Source organism: Emydura macquarii, unplaced genomic scaffold, assembly GCF_026122565.2.
Source record: "Emydura macquarii macquarii isolate MOO-44397 ecotype Brisbane River unplaced genomic scaffold, CSIRO-AGI_Emac_v2 contig_499, whole genome shotgun sequence".
Classification (NCBI taxonomy): Eukaryota; Metazoa; Chordata; order Testudines; family Chelidae; genus Emydura; species Emydura macquarii.
Window position 1 is genome coordinate 351,082 of NW_027130636.1, and position 14,489 is coordinate 365,570.

The 14,489-nt window shown below is 39.6% G+C and overlaps 1 protein-coding gene across 2 annotated transcripts in view; it reads left to right on the forward strand.

The window, feature by feature from the left end:
• PAK2 (p21 (RAC1) activated kinase 2) overlaps nucleotides 1-13,123 on the forward strand; it is a 68,849-nt gene extending 55,726 nt beyond the window's left edge. For both annotated transcript variants that reach the window (XM_067538697.1, XM_067538696.1), the window contains 5 exons: nucleotides 988-1,105; nucleotides 3,713-3,812; nucleotides 6,987-7,183; nucleotides 8,725-8,862; nucleotides 9,429-13,123. In XM_067538697.1, the coding sequence (XP_067394798.1) occupies nucleotides 988-1,105; nucleotides 3,713-3,812; nucleotides 6,987-7,183; nucleotides 8,725-8,862; nucleotides 9,429-9,515 (640 nt within the window). In that variant the 3' untranslated portion in view covers nucleotides 9,516-13,123. The remainder of the gene's footprint in view (nucleotides 1-987; nucleotides 1,106-3,712; nucleotides 3,813-6,986; nucleotides 7,184-8,724; nucleotides 8,863-9,428) is intronic.
• The last annotated feature ends 1,366 nt before the right edge of the window (nucleotides 13,124-14,489 follow it).

The following is a 14,489-nucleotide window of genomic DNA, read 5'->3' on the forward strand; positions in this document are numbered from 1 at the left end:
CTGCATCTGTTATTGGTTTACGTTCAATTTGTGATCCACTACAATCCCAAGATCCTTTTCTGAAGTACTATTGCCTAGCCAGTTATTCCCCATTTTGTATATATGCATTTTTCCCAAGTGTATACTTTGCACCTGTCCTTATTGAATTTCATCTTGTTGATTACAGATCCATTTGTCATGGTCATTTTGAATTCTAATCCTGTCCTCCAAAGTGCTGGCTACCTCTCCCACCTTGGTGTCATCTGCAAATTTTATAGGATAGTTTCCACTCCATTATCCAAGTCATTAATGAAAATACTGAATAGTACTGGACCTAGGACGGACTCTTGTAGGACCCCACTAGATAAGTCCTCCCAGTTTGACAGTGAGCCATTGATGACAACTGAGTACAGTTTTTTCAACCACCATCCACTTTAGTAATTTCATAGACCACATTTCCCTAGTTTGTTTATGAGAATGTCATGTGGTACAGTCAAAAGCTTGATTAAAATCAAGATAAATCATATTTACTGCTTCCCCCCATCCACTAAGCCAGTACTCCTGACAAAGGAAGAAAATTAGGTTAGTTTGACATGGTTTATTCTTGACAAATCCATGATGGCCATTTCTTATAACCCTATTATCATCTAGGTGCTTACAATCTAATTGTTTAATAATTGGTTCCAGTATCTTTCCAGGTATTGAAGTTAGGCTGACTGGTTTACAATTCCCCAGGTCCTCACTGTTCCCCTTTTTAAAGACAGGTGATATGTTTGCCCTTCTCCAGAGTACTGAGACCTCACCTTTCCTCCATGAATTCTTGAAGATGATTGCTAATGGTTCCAAGATTGCTTCAGCTAGTGCCTTAAGTGTACCCTAGAGTGAATTTTGTCAGGCCTGTTGTGAAGTATTCCCTTGAACCATTGCTGCAATACGCTGTCAGTCATCTTTCAGTCCTGATTCTCCATTGATGGGCAAGGAGCTTATTTCTGTATTTTCTGTCTTTAGTTATCTTGTCGGTGATGAATTGTTTGTTGTGATGGAGTACCTCGCTGGAGGGTCACTCACTGATGTGGTCACAGAAACTTGCATGGATGAGGCACAGATCGCTGCTGTTTGCAGAGAGGTGAGTGTTGTGTTTTTGTGGGGAGAGGGGGAGAGTGCAGATTTTCCTCCCCCATTTTTTGAGATACATTTACATTACTGGCCAGCCACTGTAATAATTGATGTGATGTCCAGGTTTAATTTAACATTTTCACTAATAATCTGAAAGCGGAATTAAGCAGCATTCTAACTAAATTAAAAAAGAATATTTAACTGGGGAGAACTCATGCTAATGAGGACAGGGAAATAATACTAAAGATATGACACGCAGAAAATAGCAAAAAAACCCTAAAAAATGCAACCTAAAAGATCTGCAGAAAAACATTCCAAACCAGATATTCAATGGGAGGGGAAGCCAGTGCTGGAAAGAGCAGGCTAAAGGTGATAGCAGAAAGTAAATGAGGCATGAGTTTGTAATGCACCGTGGCAATAAAAACCGATGCAGTTTTGGGCTGGTATATAGATGCCTCCAATCATGGAGCAATGGGATAGGAGTGTCCCTTTCTATTTGGCACCTAGAATATTATGTTCATTCTGGTTACCATGTAATACTAGAAAGATACTGACAGGCTGGATGGAGTTCAGAGATGAGCAACAAAAAATTCAGATAGCTGGAGTGATTTATTTACAAAGAAAGATTTGAAGACAAGTTATTTCCTTGTGTCTGAGTGCAAGAGTCCAGCACAGACTCATTTTACTGACAACGGGGGTAATTGTAATATCTACACTGCGGGGGAAGCTTTTAAAAGCCCATGAGGGTGCATCAGCTGGGCATCTGCTTAGATGATGCACTGCAAGGGATGGACTGGGAAGCAACCTCATATCTCAACGTGTGTGGATGGATTATTATTTCCTGAGAAACCAGATCTGCCTCTATGCAAAAATAGGCATAAAAGTAACTATTTACAGTACAATCAGATGTGAACAAGAAAGTGTTTTTCGCCAATAAAGTCTTAATAAAAAATAAGTACACTCCTGCTTGGATATTTCCAGTTTATCGTCTGGTTTTTAACTAATTTGCATTTTAATTTCCAGGAATCTTTTTACCCAGTTAATTTCTCTTCAATTTCTTTATATTTACTGTTCATATTGCAGCAGCATATAGAGGCACTGTTGACGACTGGAGCTGGACAAATATATAGGAAAAAATAGTCCATGTTCTTGGTCATGAACAGACCCTGAGAATTTTCATCAAGGCCATTTCAAAATAAAACCCAGCTTCCTTTTCAAGTTGCAGGATGTACAACACTTTCAAAGCAAACTTCTGAGGCTGAATTCCTAGCCTGCGTTTTAGGTTTTGAATAAAACTAAAAAAGAAAAATAGTCAAAACATTTTAATCTGATGACTTCAAGCTCAGCTTCATTAAGCCCTGGTCTACACTTACCTGGCGATTTAGCGGCAATCGACAGGAGTTACGCAAGCTACGGCAGAATAGCTTGCGTAACTCCCGTTGACTCCTGTGCTTCCCTTCTGCACAGCGTCTTCACTACACTGTGCCGACGGGAACCGTGTTCCTGTCAATGCAGCGCTACGCTATTTGAGGGGGTGGTTTACCAGCGTCGACTTCTGGATTGATTGAGCGGGTCTTCACTGATTGCTCAGTCGATCCAGATAGGTCGATCTGACAGCGGTGACTTTGCCACCGTCAGTATAGACATACCCTAAGAAGAAAATGGCAGTTTTAGAATTATCTGTCTAGATGCCAAATACAAAGTTAAATTGTCTCCAGTTTCCACATTAAATGGAAACTTAAAACTCTGCGTTTAACTAGCTGTCCATGAATGAGCAGTTACTCAGCACACACCATTTGACTTAACCAATAGTTCTATTGCCTGGAATGTAAATTCCGAGTATTCATGACTGGTCAATCAAAACCACTTTTCTAAGCTAAGCATGTATATTAATTCTCAATAGGGATTAATTCGTGGCAAGAACTAAATCCAACTGTTTCAGTTGTAGCCTTTAAAAATATAATATATATATATATATATTACAGTTGGGAAAGAATGTAGTTTTTTTACCTTTGGTGAACTCCGTTGAGGGATTTTCCTCAAATAATACCTTCAGGCAGAAACCTAGCATGGAAAATTTCAGTTTAAAAAGTGAATATTTCAGATAGCTAGAATTGTGTAAAAACATAGATTTTTATAATAGAAACTCTTTTGCACCCATCTCTATATCAAGCACTGTGTTTATTATATAAGAATGAAGCATTCATCTTATAGTGAAACTCTACCAAGGGAAACTGATCCCATTAGTCAGTCAGGATTTCTCCAACAACTGGAAAGCTGTGAAAAGTAACACTTAGAAAAGTTAAGTGCTTTGGAACTTTGGGGAATCATGGATGATACCTGGCTGGTAAGGATTTTTAGTTCATTTTGCAAGACTATACTAACAAGGAAATAGCATATTCTCTGAGGTTAAAGAATATGTTTTGGCCTCAGTGAATTTTGGATGGTAATATTCTTTTCTCATCAAGAGAGCTTTCTCTGCTGGATATTTAAAGTAATACCTACTACATTTTTACACATTGCATTATTTGCACATAAACTTTGCTTTTGGATTCACAATATACAAACTGTATTTGCTTTTGATAAATGTTTTCCTTTTTCCTCCTCACCTGTGCAGTGTTTGCAGGCACTAGAGTTCCTACATGCCAACCAGGTAATCCATAGAGATATTAAGAGTGACAACGTGCTCTTAGGAATGGATGGATCAGTTAAACTCAGTGAGTGCCAGACAATTGTTTCAATTTCCTGTTTCTTTTTAAACATATTTTGCAATAGACCGTATGTTTGTAAGCGGATAGTTGTCTGAGATATTTGAGATTAATTTTTACTGAAAATCAGCAATAGAATTAATTCTGCATTGCAAAGAAGAATTTTACCCACTATAGTTGGATTTGTAATTCTGAGTATCTGAAAGACACTCGGTCAGTAAATCAAACAAGAAGAATATTTAAGTAACTTGTTACTACGTGAATGCGTAACAAGTAAATGTGAGTTAACCAGCATTGTAAAGTGAGATAAAGATGCAAGGATTGCCAGTGAGGGAAGCTGGCGCTAATCTGAACAGTTTTATTGACTCCTTTCAGATTGTCAGAATTTGCTCCAAATGCTTTTGCATTGTTCATTTAATTGATAGCATGAAAATTACAAATATGTATTTCAGTGCTGCTTAAAGGCTGCAAACCAGCTAGGGTCCTGTTGTGCTTGTCTGAAGTTTTTAAACTACCATTAAAAGTAACTACAAAGGTGAAAATAATGTTCGAAATCAGGGAAATATTTTTTGTTTTCAGTTTTACATTGTACATTTGACAGCACTTATTATGCAGTCAGTCTGTTGTTGTGTGGATCTTCCATACAGCAACTGGAGAAAGAAAAAATCTTCAAAAATGGAGTGAATTTAACTTCAGAAGTTGCCAGGAATGCTTAGGGAGAAGTGCATTATGATTGACACACTGAGTACCTAAAAGTTTGCTAAGCGCCACACAGAGGCCTAAAAAGACATGGGGTGACACTTGAAAGCTGCCTTGGGGAGTTGGACACCAATGGGAAATCTACCAGTATTCTCTGTCCCAAGAGTTTGCAGTCTAATTTCAGTGATGACACATGGGACAGTTCACAAACAGTAGTGGGGAAGGGTGAACAGTGAAAGTAACGTGGTTACTCAGGTAAGTTAAGTGGACATCTTAACAATGTAGAAATTTTGCTTTGTGTACAAACTACATTTTTACAGGCCATCTTCCTAATGAAGTGACAATGGAAGGTGTAAGTGAGAGAGATGGAATGGAGGGAGGATTCTAGCAGAGGCTCCATGAAGAGGAAAGATTTGAGGAAGGACAGGGAGATGGTGAGGAGCAGTGAGCTAGGAGCAGGTCTGAACAAGAGGTGGTTGTTGGAAGGGTAAAGAAGGATAAGAGGAATCAGCAGCGATGGCATGGAGAGGCAGGGAGAAGTAAGTATAGAAACTTGCTAAATTAAGCAGGTGGCTCTGCTGAGGTTAATGGAATCTGTAATTCCATATTTGGTGAAGGAGGCATAGGCAGCACCCACCTCACAAACCACAAGGAGAGTTTGTAATGAAAAGGGTGGTGGACAGACCTGGTCCACAGGAGGTGGCTGAGGTGCACTCCTATGCTAGAAGAAGGGGTCTGAGCACTTCTTGAGGGCATCTCGGGTCTCAGGATGGTGCTGTATGTGAAGGTGGCCTTTTTTCCAGCATTGCTGTCCCTGAAGCAGCCAACAATGGAGGCCAGTGCAAGTGGAATAGAATGGGGATCCCATGTGAATGAAGAGTGGGTGGGCTGCCAGTGCCTGGTCTCCTTGAAACGCTTTCCTTGCATAGTTTGCCGGGGCCACTCACCTTCCTTCTCCCTTCTGGTGTTGTGTGGGAGGCTGGATGGCTTTTCTGTAGTACCAGGGAATTATAAAAGACTGCCCTGTAGGAGAGCTGCTGCTTCTGTCATTTTTTTGAAATCACCTTGATTGTCTGTGACCCTTTGAGGGAGTATAAGGGAATGATGCTAGAGAAGTAGGGGGAAAGCCTTTCCGAAAGACTAGCAAGATGAGCTACTGGCTGCTATTGCTTGGCGATTGGGAAGGAGATGGATAGTAGATTGTTAAACTGCCCTCGGACAGCAGTCAGGATTTTCAGTGATGCAACCCATTTGTCAGCACCATCTGGCACAAGTATTTTAAATGGAGGGAGGAGTATTTTTAGAGTTGAAATCCTCTCTCAAACTAATGTAAATTTTAGGATAAAACCCAGTTTTTGCTGAGACTGTGTTCTCATTGATGCTGTGCATGTCTAAAAAGAAGTGAGAACTCTGCAGGTTAGACAAAGTAGAATGATTTGCACTGAAGATGTATTGTTGATGTATCATCTTATTCCAGTAAAAATAAAGGGCCAGATTTTCAAGAGACATCTAGTAGGGCATTTAGGCACTAAAATATTGGCCAGATTTCCAAAAGAGCATAGCACATGTGGCCCCCACATAACCATAATCCTGGTAAATCTAGATAACTTTAAAATGTTTCATTTTAAAAATGCTCTAACCCTCAAATGCTTTAATTTTGAACCATAGCTTTTCACCTCTAATACAATCTGGTTAAAAACAAAAAACAAAAAGACAGCCTTGAAAAAACTGTTCCCAGTTGAAGTCTTTATTTTGCTGCGTCTAACCTGAGCAGAGCATAAGAAAATGCACTTTTCCAGCCAGCAGGTGGAGACCTTGAATTGAACCCTTACAGAATGAGTCTGCTTGCTCTTCAGTTGTTTTCTTGTCTTGGTGATAGTTACGTTCCTCTAAGATTTTTCTGTTGAATATACTTTATAGAAGCTTCATATATCTAGAGTCTCACCTCTACGCCTCTGTTAACCACAGTAGCTAGACCCATGATAAAATACCGAAGATGGTAAGTACAGAAATAAATCATTTTTGTACTGGTGCAGGAGGCTTGTCTGATGGTGTCATCTTTTCAGGTTCAGGACCATTACATTATCCAACATAATATAAAGTCTATACCAGTGCACAAAAACAGTTTCCCACATGTTGTTCTTGGTCCCTTTTTGTTGGCATTCAAGGTGGCTTGAAAGAGGGACTAGACAAAACGTCACTGTTTTATAGGGCACCACAAATTACCTTTATTAAAAGAACTTAATTCTTTAAGTAGGATTTTATTAGGATATATTCAGTGTTTGTATGAATTTGTAGGTTAGACTTCCTGCTCTGACATGGAAAGTATAGGATAACTTTGAGATTGCAAATGTACAGGTGTAAAAGATGTTTCTCTAATAATAGAAAAAATGGTTAGATAATTGGGGCCTTGAGATGGGGTCCACAGCAGACTAGGGTGCACTGAATTAACTGTCACTAACTAATTCCTTTATTATCATGCAGCCGACTTTGGTTTCTGTGCTCAGATCACCCCAGAGCAGAGCAAACGCAGCACCATGGTTGGGACTCCTTACTGGATGGCCCCTGAAGTGGTCACACGGAAAGCCTATGGCCCGAAAGTGGATATCTGGTCTCTGGGTATCATGGCTATTGAAATGGTGGAAGGAGAGCCCCCGTACCTTAATGAAAACCCTCTGAGGGTAAGATATTTCATCCTTTAGTAGTGCTGCATCAATCAATCATGTAAAACAGTGGCTCAGAAATATTCTGAAAGGATTTGTGACCTTTAACTTCTAGGTGACGGGTTTGAATCCAAACTGGGTTAGAAGTGTTGAAATGGCTATCAGCTGATGGCTTTCTAGTCCACTAAATGTAGCTTCTAAAGGACGAATCTACATGAAAAAATCAAGAGTAACTAGTGCAGGTAGTTCCCAGTAAAAAGGATGATGATCTAATAGACATGGAGGATGGTGCTAACCTGTCATCCTGAGAGATGGTCTCTCCAGAACATGGTTGAGGCATGTTGGCAGTACCTGTTTTTTAATTAAGTAGAAGAATTCATCACTGAGTACTGACAGTCTTTTGCCAACAGTAAACTTCCATAGACTCAGAAAAGTAAATACTATTAAATTACAAAGAATACAGTACAAAGCATGTGCCAATAAAGAGACTTATACACTCTCTCCATATGTTAGATATGCTATTTATAGTGTCCATCACCCTAAATTCTTAAGTATCTATAGTCATCTTGCTATTAATAAGAACAAGTGACAGTTGCTGAAGGTGCGCAATGCCATTCTTCCAAGCGTCTACGAAGTGGAAAGAAGCAGGTTACATTCCTTCTACTCAAGACCGAGGCCATGTCTATGCTACAGGGGCACAGCTAGAGTGCTGTGGTGCCATGCACTAGAAGGGATTTTCCATCACTTTCGGAACTCCATCTCCCCGAGCGACAGTAGCTGGGTTGACAGAAGCATTCGTCTGTTGACCTAGCTGTGTCTGCATTGGGGGTTAGGGCAACATAGTGATAACACCCAGATGATGAGCTGTGCCGACCTAACTTAAGTATAGACCAGGCCTAATGCACTGCCTCTAACATTCCCAGCCCTTTGTGGAGGGATGTGAATTCAGAAGTTGTGCCCAAACATTTAACCAAATCAGGTGCGTGTGGTGGTAGTCTGTCCATAGTTTGTCACATAGAGCAACCCCCCCATCTCAGCATCCTGGGGTGGAAGTTGGTCTTTGGTCTGCTCTTATTCCATAGTTACTCATTGACAGATTGCTTTGCATCATGAAACCTGCCCATGTATTCAGTGGTGGGAGTTTGATTCATGGTGAATAATGGTTACCAAGTATACAAAGGCATACTAGCCATGCTTAGATGAGGTACCCTCCATGGGTATTCATGTTTTATGTTTTTAAGGGACAGAATTTTGGGAATGTGTGATAGTCTACATTATACTAATCATGTAAAACAACCAGGAAGAAAATGATCACAACAGGGGGGAAAAAAGACATTTTAGTACCTCCATCAGGCATCCATTATGGCAGTCATCCCAGCTGAAGGTTCAGCGAGGAAACTGAAGTGTCACACGCTAACATCTGCTCTGTCAGTCTCCTTCCCTTTTAGAGGTGCTTCGATAAGTGCTGCTTCTAACTTGAATTGCAAACCATGTTTTTTTAGTTTTAACAGATGACTTGGGTGTAACAAGATTTTCTCTCTCTCTCTCTCTCTTTGCAGGCTTTGTATTTGATAGCAACTAATGGCACACCAGAGCTGCAAAATCCAGAGAAACTCTCCCCGATATTCCGGGATTTTCTAAATCGTTGTTTGGAGATGGATGTAGAGAAAAGAGGGTCAGCCAAAGAGCTATTACAGGTAAGTACAAGTACCAAAACGCTTGAAATGCAGAGGTCATTAATATGGTAATTAGCTAGTGCTGACATCAGCTTGTCTTTGTCTTCCTTTTTCTATTGAGGGATCGTTTAATGGAGAATAGTGGTAGGGAAACACAGGAATCAAAATTTGCAACTCAAATGTAGATGATTCTTCTATTGCAATCAGTACTGGCTACTCTCTGCCACTGGTGATTCTTCAGTGACACTACAGCTTAAGTTAAGCAGAGAGGCTCCTGTAGCCAGCAAAGTGAACACAGAACCAGATAGTAGGAAAATATCAAAAAAGAATATCTCTGTATGAGGAAGGTTAGTGGAAAGACAAGGGCAGGGGCTAGCCAGGGATGTTGGATATTGCTTTGTGGAGGAAGAGCTGCAGCAAATCTGTGTTACTATCAATCATTCCACTGGGCATGTCTCCATGAGGTGCTGCATATTGGTACTTTTGTGAAGTGCTTTCCCAACTTGGGATGGGAAGTGCTGTGTAAATACGATAGTTTGTTTTTAAATTTGACTCTCACTAATTTACTTTTTCTCTATTCCTGGCAGCATCCTTTCCTGAAACTGGCCAAACCTCTGTCTAGCTTGACGCCATTGATCCTGGCAGCCAAAGAAGCAATGAAGAGTAACCGCTAACATTGTTACCATGGCCTTCATCTTTTTTAAAAATCTTTATAATATATGAAAATTGTTACTCTTGTGAGGGGGTTTGAAAAAAGTCTGCAAAAGGGAAAAATGCGCACCCAGAAGACACCCGAAATGAAATATGGTGACTTTTAAGTAAAACTTTTTTGGGTCCAAAAGGAATTTTAGACTCAATCACTGGCCTTTCACCTTTTCTAGCAGACGGCCCAGGAATCCTGCTTACCATGCCTGGGTTTTTTTGTTTGATGACTTCGCTCTTACAGGTCCCATTCATTGTGCCCTCTTGGGTACTTTCAATACTTGAATGACAGATTCAAGCTTTTGGAGAGAGGCATTAATTTTATCTGCTGATCTCTTTCCTTTCCTTTACCTGTCTTTTTTCAAGTTGCTTTGGCCATCTCCCATATGACTCGATTAATAGCAGGTGTGACAGAAATGTGAAGGTACATCTTACTCCTCCCCCCTTATGTACAGTTTAGCTGGGACTGTACTGTTGAACTAATGACTCAGATACTTAAGAAACTAACTTTAAATGAAACGTGCTTTTAAGAAAAGTATGGAGAGAGGGGGAAGAGAAGAGTTCAGCTCTCTCTGATCTGTTGACACATCAGTGAACTTCACATATGAGGAGAAGGGAGCAGATGTTTGTTTATGATGAAAGAACACCCTCACCCCAATTATCTTCCTCTCTGTTTCCATCTCCCCTAGACTTGTTGGCCAGGGCAGAAGGGATGTCTTGTGTGGTGTAGTGGGTGGTTTTAAAAGCAAGTGTTGTATCTATGCTCTTACTTGGGTTTTGGGGTTTATGCTGGTGCCTTTGACTTTTTTTACATTTCCCTCCTTTGTATCAAATACATTTTTGTATATGTTGTAATTTTATTCCCAAAAACAAATAATGCAGCAACCTTAGAGTTGTCAAGATTTAAGTATTAGAGCTATTTTTTTCCATTTTTATGTGCGCTCCATTTCTACTAACTAAAGCAAAAGAACAAATAATTCATCAGATCTGAAAACTGAAGATCCAAGACTTTTTTTAATAATTCAAACAGAAGCTTATGATCCTCTGGGAACACTGAAGTGCTGTTCTGTGGAGACAGTCTGAGGAGGGAGAGTAGTTCCATCAGACATGAAAGGGGCTTACTTGTGTGGCTGAAGAGAGTTGTCATGTCATGATGGCTCCTTCTCACTAAAGACATTTTACCAGCTAGGATGGCAGAAGATGAGATTTTGTGCAAGAAAAAGTGCCTTCATATAAGAGCTAGCAAGTAACTTGAGTTGTTGATTTCTTGATGGTGCCAGCTGAGGTGGAAACAGTCGCAGCCATAGAAGTATCCCTGGTCCCTGATTTCAGCCACTGAAATTGCTGCATTTATACCTACAGATTATTTTGATAAGGAGCTGTTAGTACCTGTAATGTGCCAAATGATTCACATGAAAGAATAGCCACTAATTTGGTGCTAAGCAGTTATGTTGCATTCCCAACTGGCAGTGCATGTCAAGCAGAGAGAGTCTAAGTTCTGGGGTGAGATGATTCCATTTGGTGTCTGACAAATTGCGTAAGCCAGAGATTTGCACATGTTCTGGTTACTGTGGGAAGGTTTTTGATTCTCTAAAAATAATTTGTGTTTATACAGGTATTGAAATGTCTGTTCTGGATTTTGGGTCTGCCTGCACCTGAACAAAACAGCTTCCCCTTCCTGAGCCTGTATAGCATGGGGTTTCATTCTCTCAGAACTTTGTAGCCTTCAACAAATTGCACTAGCAAATTGCTCTACACCAACAAGATACCTTATTCATGAAGCAAATAGCACCACCACACTTCAGTTTGAGTTCTTGTAACCACTAATGTAACAGGTACCAAACTGAATTATTTTTATGAGAAGGATGACATCAAAAGAATATGCAATCCACTAGCCATAAAGCTCTAGAATGCTCATAGTTCGTTCCAAGGAAGTGCCATGTCATGGTTGGAATACTCTCGATGTGTTTCTCCTATTATAGACTTTATCAATGGTTTTCAGTATATATATACTATTACCGTTAGAATAGAATGGTCAGTTTTGATGCATGAGACTCAACGTAAAATCTTCCTGTCAAAAGGGAGAAGCAAGGAGTCTTGGATTATATTTAATCTTTTCTCATCATTGGCTCCCTGTTTGTCCATTGCTGGCAATGGACTTTGTGAAAATCAGACTCCTGGTGCAGGAGTATAACTTGGCTTTTTTTCCCACTGGTAGCAAAGCCTGCTCTGCCATATAAATATAATTTTGTTCTGAAATTAGCAGAAAAACTTAAAATTAGTAAGTCATTTTAATTTATTAGTTCAGTCTTATCGATAAAGAGAACATGCTTCTGATCTTGTAATAGCAAATCTGTCCAGATCAGTATCTGTATCTCTTTAAGTGGTGATTTCTCAAATTTTAGTTTTGTTTTCCAAAAAAACTCACCCAGGAGTTGCCAAAATGCATCCCAGTTCTTCTCGTGTGGCCTAGGATACTGTGCAGTACAGTTAAAAAGTGCACAGATGCACCCCTTGTAGGTATATGATGATACAGTAAAGTTTCTTTTGCTCCTGTTGCCAGAAGTTCATTGGGACAAAGTTAGGAGAAAGGTCCAGGAAAGAGGAGAAATAATAGGAATGTTTAATTTCTGCAGTGAAGTGAGGGGAAAAAAGTTAGAGAGTCAGTAGAAGAAGAGAGTCATAGGGAAGTTGCTGCTCTGTGCTTCATTGTGTAGCCTTTGTGCAGTTTGCATGTCAGTAGGTTGGCCATCAGTCTTCTAACTGAACACATGTTGCATATGTCTTCCAAGTATAGTTCAAAAATAGGAAGTGTCCATTTTTCTCCATGAGTGATCAGGTAAGAAATGAGACTAGTTCATTTTTTCTGTCCAGACCAGATGAATAACTAGTGCAGGTTAAGAGAGAATAGCCAGACTTTGAGTGGATGCTGAAAGCAAAATATCACTTTGGAATATGCAGGATTCCCAGATCTCTAGCAGTCACCTCAGGTGACAGGAACAATCATGAATGAATATGAATAAGTGCTACAATGGCACAACACAGTAATTGGTCAGGAGTAAAGATAGGGGGGAGAAATGGGTAGCTCACTGCTTGTAAGCAAGTGTACAGGCAATGCTTGACTCCCAGGATTTTTTTAGTGCAAAAATCGGAACAAACTCGATTTCCAGCCAAGTAGACATGCCACTGAAGTCATATTCTGATCTGAATATTCGCACTGCAAGTATCTTTTTCTGTGCTGAGTAGCTGCAAGAGATGTGCTCCGGAGCAGTTCAGAGTAATTGAGCTCTGCTGTCAGGAAAGGGTGGGAAAACCAAGGATACTGTTAAAGGTTTTTGTAGCTGGAATTGAACAAACCTCTTTGGTCTGCTTTCTCTCTCTCCTTCACTTTGCCAGATGGAAATGGAAGTAGGTGCAAGCTTTGTTTTTTTATTACTGTATCCAGATTTTAATGTTGCCTTTTGTTTAATTTAATCCCATTCTGTTATTTAATTGTTTCTGCGATATTAACTACTGTATTTGATTACTTTGTTTAATAACTTTGTTCTTTCAGGGCTAGAAATAAACTTTTTTAAATGTTTGTTTTCCCCTTCCTGACTTTATATCTTTTTAAGATCAGAGTAGCATAAAAGAATAAATGTTTAGATATTTTAAAGGGATTTAGGGGAATATTCTCAGTGTTTATATAACTCTGAATTGAAGCATGACATTTAAATGTTTTTATGCACACTTTGTTCTCAGTGTGGTTAATTTTTATTTTGAGGTGTATCTCAGCTTGATTATTCTTTGTCTTCCAAACCTTCCTAATCAACAATGACAACAGCAACATCAGATGACAACTGCAGGCTTTTCTTGCTGCTGAACTCCATTTGCAAATCAGTCCTACCTCCAGTAACCATTCCTGACTCTTTGAAACCAGGAGAGCACATCTGGATTGTCCTCCCTTCTCTTAATGGAGCAGACAACTAACAGTGTCTTTCTGGGAGGCTGCTACTAAAGCAGAACCATTAGCAAAGAACTGACCAGACTGTCTGCACTGTATCTTCCAAGGCCACAGTACTGTCATGTAGTGTTTTGTTAGTGGTTGGATTTGTAATTGACAAGTCAATAGTCATTGATCAAGCTGATGGCAATACAAAGTTCCAGTAAAACTATTTCTGACAAGACTGCAATATTTCATTAAAAATGTCCCATTTAAGTGTTACGCAGAATAGAGTGCAAGAAGCATCTAAAGAGAAGACTACGATCTCCTTAGATCAACTCTTAACTGCTAACCGTGAGAAGAGGTCAGGATGGTATTGGATCAGAAGTGCCTGTTGATATAGACTCAGGATTTTCTCTTCAGTAACTGTTTATCAGTACAGAAATGGGTTACTAAAGAAACGAACATACAAAGTGAGCCTTTCTAGGGGCCAATGCTGGTTTGGTTGAAATCTGGATGAAGTTTCCATTGTTAACAATTTTTCTGTTGTGAACGTAAAGGTTGCATCATGCATCTATCCATTACACTCTCCTTTCATTTTACTTAAGCAAATAGCTTCTTCCCCTTCTCAAACGTTGTCCAGTAAGTAAGAGATGTGTGGAAACAAGTAATCTTCCAGAAGTGTTTACAGCCTCAAAACATTGGGGCATTAGAATGTGCAAGAATATTGCAGTATTCTGCCTCTTCAGATGATTGATTTCCCTAATCATGGTAGCTTTTGTGCATTTGAATTCATATTTTTAACGTTGCATTAGATGGTTCTTGAATTTAATTTTAGGGGTTTTTTTAATTGGGAAGAGAAACTGCTTATTTAAATAATCCATATGGATGTTAGTGTTTACTCCTTATTAAGGAGAACTAGGCCTTGTCTGCACACAAACTTGCAACTGATTTAGTTAACCCATAGCAACCACCAGCATGGACACTTTTATTTCAGTTTGTCCTTTTAAAACCTATTCCTTAT